The sequence below is a fragment of the Sorex araneus genome, chromosome 5, assembly GCF_027595985.1.
Source record: "Sorex araneus isolate mSorAra2 chromosome 5, mSorAra2.pri, whole genome shotgun sequence".
NCBI classification, from domain to species: Eukaryota; Metazoa; Chordata; class Mammalia; order Eulipotyphla; family Soricidae; genus Sorex; species Sorex araneus.
The window spans coordinates 50,306,567-50,326,356 of NC_073306.1; the positions used below are offsets into that span (position 1 = coordinate 50,306,567).

Here is a 19,790-nt window from a genome sequence, read left to right on the forward strand (position 1 = left end):
GATGAGGGTGGAATATAGAACCACAGGGTAATAATCTCTAAATTGGGCTACACTGGTTTTATAATAAACACACACACACACACAACTAAAATGAATAAATCAGTAAACTTACTCAGAAAGTCTTTAGGTTTCCATTTTTCTTTGACAAATATGAGTCCTATGATGGCACTTGCTAGACAGAAGGAAAAGAGAATGGAGGCCAACTCAGTGAAAGGGAGTCATCTTACCCATCCCTCTGCCCATTGGAGTAGGGCTTGGTGCTTCGTAGCCTCTTACTCCTGCCCCCATGAGTTCAGTCCCGCTGATTCCTTTGTGATTCCATCCTGGGAAGGAGGCTCCTCTTCGGGACTTCCTAAGGAATTCCTTGGAGGTCAGACGCACCACATCTTGAGTATATGTTATGTGACAAGTGATGCGTTATATAAGTTATTTAAAATATGTCCGCCCTTTGAAATGGATGCTAGTATTTGAAAAATGAGAACAGCAAGGCTAAGAGATGAAAGATAACATGAGATCCTGCAGTTGGTGAAAGGACAGATTTTACCCCAAACTACTTTCCTTCCACTACAATACCTACTTTGGCATTTCTGGTATTTATCCTAGATTCTTCTTCCCTCCCTTTTTTTTTTCTTTTTGGGTCACACCTGGCAATGCTCAGGGGTTTCTCCTGGCTCTGCACTCAGGAATCACTCCAGCAGTGCTCAGGGGACCATATGGGATGCTGGGAATCAAACCTGGGTCAGCTGCGTGCAAGGCAAATGCTTTACCCGCTGTGCTATCGCTCCAGCTCCTCCTCCCTCTCTTATTTCATTTCATTTTATTTTATTTTTATAAAGATGTTTACAATAATTCATTACATTTAACATTCAAACACCAATCCCACGACCGTGCACCTTCCCACCACCATAAGAAGAAAGTGTGTGAAGATTGTTGTACTTCATCCTGGAGCCATTAAGCCCTTGTATAAGAGATTAAAAACATGTTTGTTAAACCCAATCAAATATGTTCGATTCTTGGTACATCAGGTACATCAGTGGTGTAGAGCATGAGAGGTTGTGTGGCTGTGAATGCAGTCGTGCACTCCAGTAATTCTAAAATTTAGAATAGAATTATAGAGCAGATTCACTCATGGGTGTGGCCTATGTTGCTCTCTTCTGGGAGCTTTATTTCATAGTCTCTGGATCTTGGCCATTGATGAGATTATATGCTGTCAAGGGGCACTTTATGAGTGTGACTGCCAAGCTACTAGTAAACTTGGGAGGTGGGAAGAGGAGGCCCATCCCACTCTGGGTAAGCTTGGAGATTTCAGTCACAGGTCCGTGTATCTGGGCCCCCCTGCAGATTCATTTGTGGGTGAGGCTTGTGGACAGTGCCTGTGAGCATGGTGGTGATGGATCCTGGAGGTTTTCGGCTGCTGGGGCTTTGTTGGGGTGGGGAGGGAAACTCAATCCACCCCCTCTGAGTTGCCCCGGTGAAGACAGCCTGACATAGGGTCTGGATTTCCCTCTCTCTCTCTTTTTTTATTTTATTTTATTTATTTATTTATTTATTTATTTATTTTTTTAAATTTTATTTCATTAAATCACCGTGTGGAAGATTACAATGCTTTCAGGCTTAGGTCTCAGTTATACAATGCTGAAACAACCATCCCTTCACCAGTGCCCATATACCACCACCAAAAAAAAAAAAAAAAAACCCACACAGTACACCTCCCATCCCGCCCCCCCATCCCCTACCTTGTAACTGATAAGTTTCATTTTACATTCTGTTTACTTTGGTTACATTCAATATTTCAACACAAACCTCACTATTGTTGTTAGGAGTACCCCACTAGATTCAGACCTACTGTGAAGACAAATAAGACAAACTTCTGCCTTTTTTGACACCAAAGTACAGTTTTGAATTTCTGTACTTTGACACAAAGTCCAGGGAGATTTCTTCCAGATATTGGATCGTTGCAGGCTTGAAAACCCAATCTGTGGTCGTCTTAATATGGCGGACACCTCGCCCTTCATCCCTGGAGAGAAAGAGGCGAGAGAAATACCTTTCCCCTCCTGGGCGGGCACGGGGCCGAGGCTTAGTTCTCAGGTTGGAGACATTCTTCGAGGAGTTGCCCATGCCGAAAGAGGTTTTCTTGGTCTGGATTTACGCTTGTGCAGCTGCGGAGAGGCCGCACATGCGTGTGGCCCCCGGGATCACATCTCGGCGGTGGGAGGGGCCGGTGCCTCCCACCTTCCCAAGAGCACCCTCGTGTCCTTTTGCTGCAGTTTTTGTCGTAAATCCCATCTGTGGGAGGTTTTGCTGGGTCTGGATTCACGCTTGTGCAGCTGCGGAGAGGCCGCACATGCGTGCGGCCCCCCTCTCTCTTTTTTTTTAATGTATGTGTGGTTGTTGTTGGTGGTGGGGTAGATTCCAGCCACACCTGGCTCAGAGCTTACTCCTGGCTCTGTGATCAGGAATCATTCCTGGTGGGCTTGGGAGACCACATGAAGTGCCAGGGATCAAACCCAGGTCATCCATATGCAAGGCAAATACCCCACTTGCTGCACTATCACTCCAGCTCCTGATTATTTTATTTCTTGATATCTCCATGTTTGCAGAAGTATTCACATTTCTCCAGAAAGTCCCCAGAAGATGAACTGCATTCACTTGAATAGATCCATGTTTCTGTTTTAGTTTTGCTTCTGCTAACTTTGTAAGTCACTTCATCTGAGCCTGTTTCCCTTGTCTATGAAATAGTGTGCTGGATCCACCTTGCACCAGCTTGCTGATTGCTAAATATTTAGGAAACCACTGGTAGCCTGAAATCAGCCACAGTGGCAGTATTTATACCACATAAATCAGAAACACTACAAATCCGGTCTTCCATTTCTCTGCTCTCACTTTTCTTTCTCTCCTCTCCTTCATTCCCTCCCCTCACTTCCTCTTCTCTCATTTTTTTCTCAATCTGACTCAGTTTCTCAACACACCTTACTTCTCTGAGTTACAGAGATAAGTGATAAATACGAGTTAATCACTTGCCACACAGTAAAAGTTAAGTAAATGAACTATTACTATTTAGAAAATTATTTTTATTAAGGCACCTAAGCCTGACTGGTAATAATAGGCACCCAATAAATGGTTATTGCTATTATTTAATATCTATTTTAAATATTTTTTTGTTATGTGACTCACAAAGCTCTGAAAGCCCAGGGTTTCTGGAGGCCAATACCTGAAGTTCCATATAATTCAGTCTCTTCTTTCTTAAGAATTGGATTAGATTACATGAATTTGCCTCATTTCCCTATTTTAGTCTTATTAGAGGTTTGTCAATTCTAATGATTTTACAAAAATCTTTTAGTTTGATTAATTTTTGTCTATTGTCTTTCTGGTTTCAATTTTGCCGACTTTTGCTCTTAAGTTTCCTATTTGTGGTTTCATATGCTCCTCCCTTTTTAGATTACTGAGGTGAAAACAAAATATTGATTTATGAATGTTCCTTTTTAAGACAAACATTTAATACTATAATTTTTTCTATAAGAATTTTGTTCAAAACATTTTACAATTCTTAGGGTTCTTTGGAGGTCCCTCCGCCCTCTCATGGTATCAAAGTATACGGCTTATTTCCTAAGTATTTGGAAATTTTTGCGTTATTCTCCTCCCCCCCTTCTGGAAAAGAACTGAGTGCTGAAAGTAGGTAAAGGGATATACATGATAACCTTTCAGTATCTATATTGCAAACCATAATGCTCAAAAGGAGAGAGAGAGACAGAGACAGAGATAGAGACAGAGAGAAAATGAGAGAAAATGCCTGCCATAGGGGTGGAGGAGGGGGCAGGAGGGAAACTGGGGACATTGGTGGTGGGAAGTGAACACTGGTGAAGAGACAGGTGTTGGAACATTATATGACTAAAACCCAGTCATGAATGACTTTGTAACAGTGTATCTCACTGTGATTCAATTAAAAAATTAAATAGAAATTTTAAAAATAAATTATAATAAATACAGTTCCTTGGAATATCATTATTACACATATTCCCAACTGAGAAAATAGAACGAGTAAAATTTTGAGTGCTTTAATAAAAACAATAGAACTCAAAAGTTTTATTGTGCTATTTCTCGATAAAAGAAAAACATATTTCTACCAGTATAATGTTAAAGAACGGTACATCACTTTTTCCTGTTTTTATAAAAAATAAATTAGAAGTGAAATATTAGAAGTATTTCATTTCTAATTTATTAATTACAATAAATAATTACTTAAAAAATGCCCCCCCCCCAAGACTTAAAGATACACAGAAGGTATCAACAAAGGGCCAAAGGTAACACAATAAGAGAACTGATCCACAAAACTGATTTTGTGGGGAGTGGGGAAGTTGAAAGGGAGGGGCATTGGATCCTTGTGGAGGGAGATGGCACACTGGTAATGAGAGTAGTACTAGCATATGTACACAAAAAACCATCATTAACAACTTTGTAAAGCATAGTATGTCAATCAACAAAACCAAAAAAATTTTCCCTAAATATTTTAATTGGGATGGAGCGATAGCACAGTGGGTAGGGCGTTTATCTTGCACGTGGCAGGCCCGGGTTCGATTCCTCTGTCTCTCTCGGAGAGCCCAGCAAGCTGCTGAGAGTATCCTGCCCACATGGCAGAGCCTGGCAAGCTATCCATGGCGTATTTGATATGCCAAAAACAGTAACAACAAGTCTCACAATGGAGACGTTACTGGTGCCTGCTCCAGCAAATCTATGAGCAATGGGATGACAGTGATACAGAAATAATTTAATTATTTGATTATTATTAAAATCCAAAGACTAGGGCCTTGAACACTGCCAGTTGTGGTCCCCAAACAAAACCAATACCAAAAATTCAAAGGCTAATATATAAAGAATTTAGTCACACATTTTTTTCTGATGATGAATAAGCATTCATATGTTTATGAGAGCCCTTTAGGATTAGAGGACAAGTCTAAATATCTATAGGGGACCAGAGAAACATACAGCACGTAAGGCAAGTACCAGGTGTGATCCTGATACCACATATGGTCTCCTGAGCACTAGTAGGAAGGACCCTGAGCACACAGCAGGAGTAAGTCCTGGACACAGCCAGGTGTGACAAACAGAGAGAGAGAGTGAGAGAGGGAGAGAGGGAGGGAGAGAGAGAGAGAGAGAGAGAGAGAGAGAGGAAAGAAGAGAAGAGAAAGTGCAACAGAGAGTGAGAGAGAATACCTATAGGGGCTAAGCAATAATAAATGTATAAAGTAGGTCAGAGAAGATAATAGGACAAAGACCATGGAAAGCTACTTATCTCAATTAAAGACATATAAATTATGTTTTAAAAATACTGCATAGGGTGGGCTGGAGCGATAGCACAGCAGGTAGGGCACTTGCTTTGCATGCAGCCAACACGGGTTAGATTCCCAGCATCCCATATAGTCCCCCGAGCACCGCCAGGAGTAATTCCTGAGTGCATGAGCCAGGAGTAACCCCTGTGCAACACTTGGTGTGACCCAAAAAGAAAAAAAAATAGTGCATAGGGGGCTGGATTGATAGTACAGCAGGTAGGGCATTTGCTTTGCACGTGGCTGACAAGGATTCGATCCCCAGCATTCCATATGATCCCCTGAGCACTGCCAGGAGTAACCCCTGAGCACTGCCAGATGTGTCCTCCCACATAAAAAAATACTGCATGGGAAAAAGTAGCATAGCTGAGGACCTCATACTATTGTGTGGGGGTACCAGTATACCAACTCTGGTCAAAAGAGGGATTTAGAAAATGATCTGAGAAAGCAAAATAATAACTTCCAGTGAACTGGAAAATTGTCAAAACCAACTGTTACAGCATAACTCCGGAGTCTTGTAAGAAATGTGCACCAACCAGAGAAAGGTTTGGTGAAGACAGAAGCAGTAACCTTAAAGTAAGAGAGCCAGGTGGCGTTTCACACTGCCTGCTGCTACCCATTAGCCTCCAGAGCTGTGGTATTCATTGAACGGTGAAGTTCTCACTCTTCTGCCACTAGCTCTCCTGCTAGTTGGTGATGTCTCAGCATTGTAAAATCTCAGCATTCTGAGGCTTCAGTGAGATTTTGTAGGAAGGAGAGTTATAGGGTCTGCCTTGGGTATAGGAGGGTCACATGGAAGCCACCCAAATGTCATCTCATTGTAATAGCACTGCACTGTTGCACTGTTGTCCTGTTGTTCATCGATTTGCTCAAGCGGGCACCAGTAACGTTTCCATTGTGAGACTTGTTGTTACTGTTTTTGGCATATCGAATACGCCACGGGTAGCTTGCCAGGCTCTGCCGTGCGGCGGATACTCTCAGCAGCTTGCCAGGCTCTCCAAGGCCCTTTTAATTCCAGGAGCAATAAGACCTGAAATATGACTTTCTCCTTCCAGAGCAGGGAAGAGCTTTTAGGCAGCCTAGGGCTTGCCAGCCAGATGGAAGGAAGTATTTCAAAGCAAGTTTATTGTTCCCAGTTCCATGAACAAAAAGCTATTGTTCACTAATCTCCAAACATCTTTTATTTAAGAAGATAAGATTTCCCTCTCTATCTCCCCACCCCATTCTACTTCATTTGTGACATTAAAGCTCCTTTGTCTTTTAGTTGGATCCAACATTCTGAAACATGAGTTTATTGATTATAGAAATTATGAAAAATGCCAAATGAGGATGGTAATATATATATATATATGTATGTATATATATATTGTTTTGTTTGTCTTTGGGCCAGTTGGGGTAGAGTCACACATAGCTGTGTGCAGGACTTACTCTTGGCTCCATGCTCAGGGATCACTTGGCAACATTTGGGGGACCATACGTGGCACCAAGGATCGAACCTGGGTTGGCTGATATGTTCTGAACCTTAAGTAGATTCTGGAGCCAGGCAGTCCATTTAGACCCTGGCTATATAATTTAAAAAAAATTTTTATCTTATAAAGTAGTTCACAATATTTGATTACATTTAATATGCGAACACCAATCCCACCACTATTACACTTTCCCACCACCATATTTTGGATGTTTCCATCTCGAACTGGCTGTATAATTTATAGGGAGTAACTTCACTGGTCTATGCCCTTGTTTCTCCATCTATAAAATGAAGGAGATAATAAGAACATCTCCCCCCAAAAAAGCCACCCAGTGGTTTAAAAGAATGAATATCCATACATTTTCTGGCCAGTCCTGATGTGCATAAAGCCTCATTACAATCAAAGCAAACGTTGCTTTGTTCTGGAAGTGAACACTTGAGTTCACACAGACAGGTAAATCCCAGGGAAGGGTCTGGGGTGGGGGTGTCTTACCTATCACCGAAACAGCGCTGAGAGGGACGATCAGTGAGAGCGGAGCAAAGGCATAGGAGGCAAACACAGCAAGCTCGCCCAGTAGCATCAGGAACAGACCCATCCACCATGTCTTGGTCTTGAAATAGGCCCGATGGTCCTTGGAGCCTGCCAGGCGGATGTGGCAGTACTTCTAGACATCCAAGAAGGAATGCAATTGGGTCAGATGTCTTGGAAGGAAATGCTATTACATATCCCACTCTTCACTATCAAAATTAGTTTGGGAAGATCTGTAGGCTTTTCTGAAGTCTTTACTCAGAGAAAAGAAAAACAGTAGCCATGTAAATATTAGATTGCTAGTCTAAGACAGTAGTTCAAACTTGCAGGGAATATAATAAAAAAAATTCCTTGATAGCTTTGAAAAAGCACAGGAACCTGGGCCTTGTCTTCAGAGGGGAGGCAATGGCATGGTTTGGAAACAAGCATCTACAATGCAATCATGAGCAACATACAGCTGGGGTGGGAGCCACGGTCTATGGATCCCCACTTTGGCCTGGCCCCAGCTTGATCATTATCTGCAATGCCTCAAGTCCCCATATTCAGGTTGCCGGTTCCCTACACTGCCTTCTGTGCTAGCAGCTCTGCTGGGTAGTCCTGTGGACACCTGTGGACTCTGCCCACCCTGGGTAAATACTTGACCCAGGGATGGCCTGTATTTAGGAAATGTGAGGTGGGCCTAAAGAAACAGAGGCAGTGTAATATCAACTTGGTGGGTCAAGGTGGCCACTTGGGGTGGATCAGGCTGGGGAATGTGTGGCAGCAGATGCATAAGCAGAGATGGTGATCTGTAGCGAGAAGGAAATGACCCAGACAGGCATTTAAGAGACCATGGGGCTGGGGACAGAGCAATAGTACAGCCTGCGGGGTGCTTCCTTTGCATGCGTATTCCTGGGGGTTCAATCTCTAGCACCCCATATAGTCCCCTAGGCACCATCAGGAGTCATTCCTGAGTGCAGAGCCAGGATTATGCCCTGAGTACCACCAGGTGGGTCCCCATCCCCAGGAGGCTGTAGAAAAACCTGTACACATGTGTGTGAGGGAGCTGAGCTGAAGCCCCTCACTGAAGTACCAGGTCCGCAAGCATGTTCACATGCCTGTACCCAGGAAGGAGCAGTAGGCAGAAGCCAGAGCTGGGCAGCACTGGTGGAGAGGGACCTGCTGGAGTATCTCGGGACTTATTTAGTGTGGGGTTCCCAGAAGCAGGTCCTGAGATCTGGTAGCAGGTAGTCATTTGAAAGTGATTCCAGGAAGTGAATAAGGAAGCGGGGAAAGTGAGACAGGGGAGGCAGAAGAACCAGTAGAGTGCAACCTGGGCAAATGAGGCCTGTGGGCAACTGCTGCTTAGTCCCGCCGGAGCCTCCGGGAAGCCTGAACTCACCTGAGAGCCATCCCACCGGAGGATCTTCAGCAATTATCCACTTACTTGCACGCCCACTCAAGACTGCCCGCAGGGGCACTGACAAGAACCCTAGGGCCCTGAACACACACAGGACTGTATCTGTGGGCCAGCTCCCACAGGGGTTCTCCGGAACACCTCCTCAAGCTATCTGCTAGCTCCAAATGAAAGCTGTTTGCCAACTCAGGTGAGTCACAGGGATTTGGGGTGCTGCAGCTGCTCCACGACACCCCAGAGGCTTCTAAGCACCAGAGAATACTATCATTAGAGCTGATTTTATTTTTTAAAAAAGGAACAATCCTAAAGCAAGGCAGGAGAGAGAGGATGAGAGGATATCATCAGGTAAGTCGTAGAGGAGGAGACTGCAATAATAGTCCAAAGTGAAAAGGCGGGGTGGGGCCGGGAGGGTGTGGGTGAAGGCAAAGCAGCAGGAGAGATTCTAGAACAACCTGCAGGTATAGTCCCAATCCAGGGGTAGAGCAGGCACATGCCACATGGAGGTGGCAGCTCAGACAGCGGCTTATCTTGTATCTCTGTCCCAGTCGGCTGGTGAAAGAACTTACCTGGAGGTTAAGTGCAATGCTGACCACAAGGTGTCCGAAAATTGCCAGGAGGGCACCGATCAAGTTTTCCTGTAAGGAAAGTTCATGGGAAAAAGATGTGAGCTAGTTCTAAGACATATTTGAAGCCCAACCATGTGTTGGGTCTGGAAACAAAACCAGGAAAAAACAATATCCATCACAGAGCCACACCCCGGACCCTCTGTTGGAACTTCACTATCCGCACTTAATCTGGCTGCCTTGCTCATTTACAAAACACAGCCCCGAACTGGATATTTCCAGAAAGCTGCACTCTTTGTCCCCTGGCTACAATGACTTTATCAGGTCTAAATCTACTCTGCTGTCTAATCTACAGTGCCATCCAAGTGGAATGTAGACAGATGAAAAGAGTAATACTACTAAAATAGAAAAGCCACCTGTAATTCTAATAACCAGAGGTAACTGCTGAAAATATCTTGGCTCTGGTAAACATTTTTTTTCTGTGTATAAACTTAGCTATTCATGGCAATGTTATTTTATAAAAATAAGGTTTCTATTCTATTTAAGCAATTTTAATACTTTTCCTTCTCAAACATTATAATTTATCATTTTAGAAAAATGTAAAAAGCTCATCATTTGAATATGCCATAATTCATATCATTGCTTCTATTATTGGGTTTGTGGATTGCTTCCTCTTTGTAAAATAATACTATGATTGAATATCCTCCTATACCCATTTTGGAGGCTGAAGATGCAGCTTTTACATGCATGAGACATTAAGTTCAATTCCCTGCACTGTTGTAAAAAAAAAAAAATCACAAAACCTAGTACACCCACTTTCTATGCATTAATATCAAGAGATTATTCCCTTGGCACATATTCCTAGACTGCTAGGTCAAAAAGTGCTTGGTTCAGGCTCAGCTTAACTCCACTACCCTGTTTCCCAAATAAGCAGAAATGCTTTTTTTTTTTTTTTTCCTTTTTGGGTCACACCCAGCAATGCACAGGGGTCACTCCTGGCTCATGCACTCAGGAATCACCTCTGGCGGTGCTCAGGGGACCATATGGGATGCTGGGATTTGAAACCGGGTCGGTCTTGTGCAAGGCAAAATGCCCTACCCACTGTGCTATTACTCCAGCCCCAACAGAAATGCTTTGGTAACCAAATATGAACCTTCCCTTCCCATGAAGGGCCTTTCCCAACTGCCCCTTTACTTAGTGATTGATTCTTCCCACCCTGCTGTCCTCCCAAGTCTTCAAAAATCAGCCTTGATCAAAATACATTTCTTCAATCCATCTGGAAGGACTGATAGTTAGCAAGCGGTAAGTCATGTTGAGTGTTGAGAGAGTTGAAGAGGCCTTCCTCAAGAACGGGCAGTAGACTGTGGGACCCCAGGGGTGGGGCAGAGCATTGGGGGAGGGACACTTCTGGTAGAAACTTTCATGTATGTTCTCAACCTCTTCCTCTTTCAGCTACAGCCTCAAGCCAGCAGATCAGGTTCTGAACCACCCAGATCTGCTGCCATGTCATTGTATGATCTTAGACAAATTCATTCCCTTCATCCTTCATCAGGCCACATGTCAGTTCTGTGTCTGTAAAATGTGAGTGCACCTCTGGGTTCCTTCAGTCCGGACTCAAGCCCCTGGTCAGGGCCAGACTGCCCACAGAAACTAAACGAATGATCAAACTAGATACAAAACCAACTTCGATTCATAATAAAAGCTCATTAGGGAGAGTTTATTGGGGGCATCTCAGAGACTACAGGGAACTAAGTCAGTACTCCTTGCCCATCTTTTATCTCCTTGATTAGTGAGAACTAAGCAGAAACTATGTCTTCTCTTTTGCAAGATTATGGGATCACAGGGCTAAAAGGATCACCGGAAACTAACCAGGTTAGGGTTTCTGTAAATAGGTTTCTAGAGGTATTATGGGGTTCTGAGGCAAAAGCATCACATAGATGAATAAGTTTGGGAAACTCTGTACATCAATCTACTGCTTGGAGGCCCACAGTGCTCAGATGTGTCTCCGAGGCTGTGTATCCAAGTCCAATTTGGGTTTCCCAAATTTAATTCTAGAACTCTTAAGTTAAAATCCATCCACTGACATTTATAAGGACAGCTGTGGCTTTTACCTGCTTGACATTTTAATCCCTTTCTTTTTCTTCTGGGACTGGCACCCTGGCACCCTAGTATATCTGTGGAGGACCCCCTGTTCTCAGTGGAGTGTCTTGCTGGGGCTGTCACTGAGTTCTGTATCTTTCCCTGGACAGGGATGGGCCTCTGAGTGAAATCTTGCCAAAGGCAGGAAGGCAAGGACTGGACAAGACATCCCGGTTCCTGTGCTTCCTGAAGCCTGTAGCTCTAGCTCAGCCTTGGAGTCTGGGACAGTCGGCAGTCTTGGCTTGGAAGTCAGATCTGTTATTTATCACAAAGGGCCTAACAACTAAGCCACACATATAGCTCAGCAGGAGAGCACAATCTTCACCTATATGAGGCCTTGTTTTCAATCTCTGGCACGGCACAGCACACACACACACACACACACACACACACACACACACACACACACACACACACATAAGTCTAAACTATTTGAAAGGAAATAAAAGGTCCATGTGGAGGACTGAAGTGATATATGAGTGAGCCCAATCAACAAGACAGAGAGGGGCAACATGCCAGCCAGCCGCCAGCTAATTAACCAGCCCAGCTTTATGTTTCAGGCTTGAGTGAAGACCATCTTGGATTCTGTGGCCCAGCCAAGATTCCAGATGCCACAATATGAAGTAACTCAGGTCACTGCTGCTGAGCCTGCTGAAATTATTACTACTAATTATAACTTTTGTTGCTGTAAAAACCCCACAAGATCTACCATGTTAATGTTGAGGGTGCAATCCAGTATTGGCAACAATAGGGACAATGCTGGATAGCGAGCCTTTACAACTTATTCATCTTGCACGGAGACTTCATGCCCTTTGATTAGCAACTCCCTGTTGCTTCCTTGCCTCCAGTCCCTAGCAGCTACCAGTCTACTCTCTGATTCAATGTGTGACTATTGTAGGTGCCAAATGTAAGCAAATCATGTGGAATTTGTCCTTCTGTGACATTTATTGTCCAGTCAGTTTGGAGTGCTGTAATAAATACCATAGACTTGATGGCTGAAACAAGTATTTATTTCTCACAGAATAAAAACACTGGAAATTCCAAGATTAAGGTGTGAGCTAATTTTGTTCTGGTGAATCCTTTTTTTCTCACTTAAGATGGTTGCCTTCTTGCTGTACCTTCACATAATGAAAAAATTATATTTTATCTCAGTTTAAGGGCATTATCATTCATGAAGGGATTCACCTTTGTGTTTTTCTTCCCAAATCTTCACTTCCAAATAATGTCTTATGGGGTAGAGGTGGGGGTTGAAGCTGTAATATAGGGACAGGAGCAATACTACAGAGGGTAGGGTGTTTCTCTTGCATGTGGCCGACCCAGGTTCGATTCCCAGTAGCCCGTATGGTCCCCTGAGCACTTCGAGGAGTAATTCTAGAGTGCATGAGTCAGGAGTAACCCCTGTGCATCACTGGGTGTGACCCAAAAAGTAAAAAAAGAAAAAAAAAGCTGCAATGGCACTGTTTACAATAGCCAGAATCTGGAAAAAACCAGAGTGCCCCAAAACAGATGACTGGTTAAAGAAACTCTAGTACATCTACACAATGGAATACTATGTAGCTGTCAGAAAACATGAAGTCATGAAATTTGCATATAAATGGATCAACTTGGAAAGTATCATGTTGAGTGAAATGAGTCAGAAAGAAAGAGACAGACATAGAAAGATTGCACTCATATGTGGAATATAATGTAACTGAGAAGTACAAGTTGGCAACGATGCAAATTCTGGCAGATATCTCTCTGGACTTAGTTACTAAAATACTAAATTACAGAAACCCAAAACTGAGAGGCCGCTAAGTGTGGTCACTCGACCTCATACCTCTTCATCCTCAGCAATGGAAAACAAATTATCTAATGCTTCCTTTTCAGCAGGTCTGACTTTAGGAGAGAGACTCTCCAAACAATAATAGTGAGTTTTGTTGAAATATTGTATGCAATCAAAGTGAAAGTAAAGTGAAATTTATTAGTTACACAGGCGGGGGGGGCTTAGGGTGGGGGGCTATGGGTGTGGGGGGGTTAGGGGTGTGAGGGGACGGGGTGGAGCTATACTGGGATTCTTGGTGGTGGAATATGAGCACTGGTGAAGGGATGGGTATTCGAGCATTGTATAACTGAGATTTAAACCTGAAAACTTTGTAACTTTCCACATGGTGACTCAATAAAAAATTTAAAAAAAACCTGCAATGTATTTGCTTGGAGGGATACATTCAATCCATAGCACTTATTTTACTTAGCATAGACTATCCATGGGTTGGAGTGATAGCACAGCAGGTAGGGCATTCCCCTTGAACGCGGCCGACGCGGGTTCGATTCCTCCGTCCCTCTCGAAGAGCCTGGCAAACTACGGAGAGTATCCTGCCCGCTCGGCAGAGTCTGGCAAGCTACCTGTGGCATACTTGATATGCCAAAAACAGTAACAAGTCTCACAATGGAGACGTTACTGGTGCCTGCTCAAGCAAATCGATGAACAATGGGGCGACACAGATTATCCATGTGGTAACATGTTCCAGAGTCTTCTTTTTGAAGGCTGGATAGTATTTCATTATATGAGTAAATCACATTTTCCTTTTATTCTTTGGGGAGGGCTGAGGTTTGGGCCACACCTGGAGATGTTCATGGGTTATTCTTGGCTCTGCATTTAGGAATTACTCCTGGTGGTGCTCAGGGGAACATACAGGGTGCTGGGGATTGAATTTGTGTCGGCTGCAAGGCAGGTGCCCTACTCACTGTACCACCACTCCAGCCCCACATTTTTTTTTTTTCTGGGTCATACCCAACAATGCTCAGGAATGTTCCTTGCTCTGTGTTCAGGGATCACTCCTGGCCATGCTCAGGGTCCTTATGCGGTGCTGGGGATTGAACCTCTAACTGCCACACAAACCAAATTCTTCTCCCAGTCATCTGTTCATGGACATTTATGTTGTTGCCACATCTTGACAATTATCGAGTACTGCTGCAATTAATACTGGGTGCCAATTTCGCTTTGTGACTTTGATTTAAACTCTTGTGGATCCTGTCCAGATTCCTGACCCACAGAACCATGAACAGTGAAATAGTTGATGTTTCTAGTTACCCAGATTTTCAGTTGCTTTGTTATACTTCAATAGCTATAGGATGCGCTTCTGGAATCAGATATTACAGGGGGTAAGGTGCATGCCTTACATGCAACTGACCTGGATTCAATTCCCACACCTAGCAAAAATCTGACACATACTTAAGAAAAACTTAAACTTATAATGAAAAGTTTCAAGTTTTAGTTGTCAACCGAATGTGTGAAAAAAAAAATACCTGGTGTTCCTTTAGAACATTAAATGTGAGGAAGTTCAAAAGAAACCATTTGTGAAGAGTGACTTCTAAGATAAAAAATCAGAACTTAAACCTCAAGGGAGGCCAAGACCTGGCAGTCAGGCGGGTCTTTTCCCTGAACTCAGTTTATCTATGCGAGTGAGTCATTGCTAAAGAGAGTTCAGTGGGGCTTGGCAACAGCTCAGCAGTAGAGCACTTGCCTTGCAAGTATGAGGCTCTGGGCTCAAACCCCAGTGCAGCAAAAAGTGGGGGGAGGGGGGCTTACTGGGGTGTATTAACGCACAACAATTATACAGGAACTGCCTTGGGCTGGTAGGAGATAAAAGGTCTCTGATTTCTGCTCCCACAACCCTTCAAGGTGCTTCACTACCTTTACGCTGACAAACCAACCTAAATATCCAAAATGCCATTAGAAGTGTCTATGATAATAAAGATATTTATGTGACGTTTATATAAGTGTGTAATATAGACCTGGTACTACGCTCCAACTCCTTTGGACTACATACAATTCTATGAAGCAGGTCCTATTTTTAGCATAATATTTGGGAGGAGTTTATAGGTGAACATACTAAGGTTTGCCCAAAGCTAGAGGTCTAACCTCCAGTCTCTGACAATTGCCGAGTACTACTACAATTAATACTGGGTGCCAATTTCGCTTTGTGACTTTGATTTTCCCTTCCAGTCCATCTCCATGAACTCAGAGCTGTCCTTCCAAGGGGGTCAAATGAGTTAAGCAAAAAAAATAACCACACCTTGTAAGTGCTAACATTCCCACAAACCACACAGGCAGCTGGAGTTCCTCTAAAAGTCATTTCCACAAGCATATTATCACCATGAATAATAACTAGCTACAGGCAGACATGATTAGTAATAGCATGATATCACAAATGCCCTTTCATCCTAGCATTTCAAAGTATTTCTTTCACGCTAATTATGGCCCCCAAACCCTTGTGAAGTGTTGAGTTGCTCCATTTTATGAGCAACTAAAGTCAGGCAAAAAAAAAATACCATGGGCCCAGGGGTCACAGTTTAAATACACATTTAGTTGCCCTCAAGAACCTGGCAAAGGGCATTCAGAGTTGAGGAGAGAGTCAACAGTCCTTCAGGTAGTAAGTTCCTTCTCTGGGCCCCAGAGCTTAAAAATGATAAAATGAGGGTGTCTAGGACTAAAGAGCAACTTTCATTGCCTGAACCCTGCTGGGAGGTTTCTCAACCCACTTTGCTCCTCTTCTTCCCGAGGAATCACTACAGGAGCTTTCACTGGAGTTCTTCAAGTGCTCAATGTTCAGGAGTCCATGTGGTGGTTTAACCATGAATGGGGACTTGACCTTGTCCCTGAAGAGAAGGGAATAAGACAGTGGGAATGCCCACCAAGGGCAGGGTGTGAGGAGAGCCTAGTGGCAGCCTCAGGCCAACATCTACATCTGTGGCATCTTTGGTCCCTGAGTTCTTTCCCCTGGAATATCCTAGAAATGTCACACAGGGCTAGGTCTTCTGAGGTAATGCCTAAGCCAGTTCCTAATTATGTCTCAGCTTTCCTGGGCTGAGTGGAAGAGGGCCATGCCCATTTTGAAAGGAAATGCTCTGTAGAGGATCTCAGTTATCTCAGAGAAAACTTGATCAAATTCACAGAGTGAACAAGTGGCAGGGCCAAGCCTGAACACAGGTGTCCCCAACACTTTGATACCCCAATAGTTCATGGATGAGGAAAGAGTGATAAGGCCTTCCACCTATGAGGTGCTTAATATTTTGGATGTGTATTTCCCAAATCAGACATTCATTACTACACACTAATGTAATAATATATCAGGACTTTGAGCCACTGTACTCCTAGTGCAAAATTCTCTGGAGAGTGTCACTGGCAAGGGAAGTGGGTGAGGGCAGCAGGATTTTAGTCTCAGTGACTTTTAGATATATCTTCAACAAACCCAAATATCAAGGGGAAAGGGGAGCATACACAAAATCATTTCTCTCTGCTTCAGCTTCCTGTGTTGACTCTGATGAAGCGTAGACCTTGGGCTGGGGTCCTGCCTCTGGCACTACTTCTGTGTGGTTCCAGAGCAATTACCTGAACTCTATGAGTCTCAGTTTCCCCTTTGAAAAAATGGGCAACCACCTTTTGGGGACAACTCATAGTATTGTCATGCATGTTGTATTAAATGATATTTGTGTTGAAATATCATCAGATAAGTAATACGTTCTAAGCAATTCTGTTCTTATTATTTTTATAATCATCATTATATAAGCAATAATTCTAAGAATGCTTCTGGGTCTGATATTCTCTGATCCAAGAATTGATCTGTTAGTAGTTACAACCCTAGACATGAAGAAATGACTCCCAAAAAAAAGCAGACAGAGGTCATGGAGGCAGAAAACCTCGTTTGGATGTTGATGTTCAAGCAAAACCTCAGTTCAGGTGTCTTATTCCAAAGTCAGCTTCACATCTACCAACCTTAGCCAATGCAACATGACCAAATAGCACTTACACCTACGTGGATTCTGAAAATCCCTTGGGCTTAAAACTTAAAACATTGACAAACAGGTCAATGTAAACTGCATCCTGGCTTGCTCCATGGAATACTGACATGCAGATACAAGCACAGGCAGCCGTTTGGCTAACCAGGTTGTGCACACTGTTAGTTGGTGAGTCCCCGATGCTTACCTTCTCCATCAGGTGAGGTATTACCTTTTCTACAGTTGTCATTTCATCACTTAGTTCCCATTGCCAGAGGGAGAAGGGACTTTGTAGAGTGCCTGGCACAATGTGGGCAGCTGGGAATGGTGAAAAAAACCAATGGCACGAAGCACATGTACTTGATTCAAATTCCAGCTTCTTTACTTATCAGCTGTGTGGTCCTGAGCCAGTTTATCAACTTTTCTGTGCTAGCTGCCACATATGTAAAATGATGCCAGTCCTGTGGGGATTTTGTTCTCTGTCACAAAGTAAACTCTCAACAAATGTCAGCTACTATTATGATAGGAATGACTGTTACAGTAACTATGAATTGGCTATGGAAGTGGGCATAAAGGACCTATATTTCTCCTGGGGCCAGTGTGATAGTACACTGGGTAGGGCATTTGCCTTGAATGCCCCAGGTTTAATCCCCAGCATCCCATATGGTCCCTTGAACACTGCCAGGAGTAATTCCTGAGTGCAGAGCCAGGAGTAACCCCTGAACATCACTGAGTGTGACTCAAAAATATAAAAAATAAATAAATAAATAAATAAATAAATAACCTGTATTTTTTGTGACAGGAAGACTGACAAAGGCTTCCTGGAAAATTTGATACTTGAACCAGGGTTATAAAGATGGGATAGGATTTCCCATAGGCAGAAACAGAGGATGATGCAGACAGCTTCATTTTTTCCATCTGTGAATTCAGGACATCCTTATAACCACATCATAGAATGGATTTGAAACTGACCTGTAGAAGAGTTCTATGATTCACCCTACAGTATAATGCTAGAAAGTGATCAAGCTGGGATGTGAAGCCCATTCCAAAAGCCATGACCTTAAAACCCTGCTGGGCCTCTGTGTTTATGCCAAATTCTGTTTGAAGGATAGTATTCATGAAAATAACTAGCTCCACCTCTCAATTAGAGTGTAAGTTCCTTCTGGGAGGATGCATCTCCATTATCTACATAGCTCCTGCCCTTACTCAGCACAGGCAAGAATAGAGGAGGTGCTTAATTGAAATGTCAATTTGCCAAATAGAAGAAATTGAATCCTCACTCTTCCAGGCTGAGAGAAAGCCTCCAGTGTCAGGAACCTAGTTTCAGGCTGCCTCCTGGTTAGCTCAGCCTGTTGGTCTATTTTTCACAGACCATCTTTCCTAACAACTAGAATCCATACCTTGTTGGGAATATCAAAGGGCAGGGCAGCAGCTCAAGACAATTTGCTTATTCCTAACATCATTCCATCTATCAGGAAGAACTTAAGGCCTCTTAATATTTTAATGGTGGGTAAAATATGATTTGGGGGCACCTGACCATGCCCATGTGAATCCTCTTTGAGATGCCCATAGTGATCAATTCCTGCTTGCTGGATAACCCCATGGCCACTGACTGATAAGACCAACACATATACCTGACCCAAGACAGGACAACCTAATTTTCTCTCTTTTGAGGGGCTGAGAGATAGTAAAATGGGTAGGAAGTTTGCCTTGCACACAGCCAACCCAGGCTTAATCCCTGCATCCTATGTGATCCCCAGTGCAGGACCAGGAAAAATTCCTGAGTGAAGAGCCAGAAATAACCCCTGAGCAGTGCTAGGTGTGGCCCCAAAACAAACAAATTTTTTTTCTCTCTTTTTTGAAAGTGAGAATATGAGTTCTAGTACCTTCCAAGACAAATTAACACTTTCTCCACCTGGGATCCAAGAACTACCGTGGAGCCTTATAATAACGTTATTATAGAATTCAGCTGCTTTGAAATGGGATTTAGTCACTCCAGTCAAGGCATGCTAAACAAAATGAAGCAGAAAAGAGACAGCTTCCTCTTAGGAGCCCTTGCTTCTAATGCCAGGCAGACTAACTATACCTTCCTCTGCACTGTGCACTTTGGTCTTTGTAAACACAGGTTTTATGAACCAAGCACCTCCTGCATGCCCGGCACAGGAAGGCCCTGTTTCATTGTTCCATATAACTCGGAGGGACACAGTGGGGAGGGTGATATTGCTACCAGCATCTCCCCCCTACCAGCTCCAAAGGGTGAAGGTCTTGAAGATCATATCTAGGAAGGGGCAGGGTGGGAAACTGCACCCAGGTCTTCTTCCCTGCTTCCCACTCAGTACTTCCCTCAGTTTGGGACTCTTTGATAACATGTCTGTCTCCACCACAACCCCTTAGCTCTTTGGTAGTGTCACCATGACTTACATATTCTTGCTCTGGCACCAAGATATTGCTGCGGTAAGTCATGGAATTAAGTTCGTAATTAAAATAACAACTTTTAGAAACTCTGGTACAATTACACAATGGAATATTATGTAGCTGTCAGAAAACATGAAGTCATGAAATTTGCATATAAGTGGATCAACATGGAAAGTATCATGCTGAGTGAAATGAGTCA

At 43.4% G+C, this 19,790-nt stretch overlaps 1 protein-coding gene across 3 annotated transcripts in view; it reads right to left on the reverse strand.

Moving 5' to 3' along the window:
* The window catches only part of NIPAL3 (NIPA like domain containing 3), a 57,797-nt gene that overhangs the window by 30,945 nt on the left and 7,062 nt on the right, over positions 1-19,790 (reverse strand). For all 3 annotated transcript variants that reach the window (XM_055138320.1, XM_055138321.1, XM_055138322.1), the window contains exons 3-5: positions 9,284-9,352; positions 7,286-7,457; positions 113-172 (exon numbers count right to left, since the gene is read on the reverse strand). In XM_055138320.1, coding sequence (XP_054994295.1) covers positions 113-172; positions 7,286-7,457; positions 9,284-9,352 — 301 coding nt within the window. The remainder of the gene's footprint in view (positions 1-112; positions 173-7,285; positions 7,458-9,283; positions 9,353-19,790) is intronic.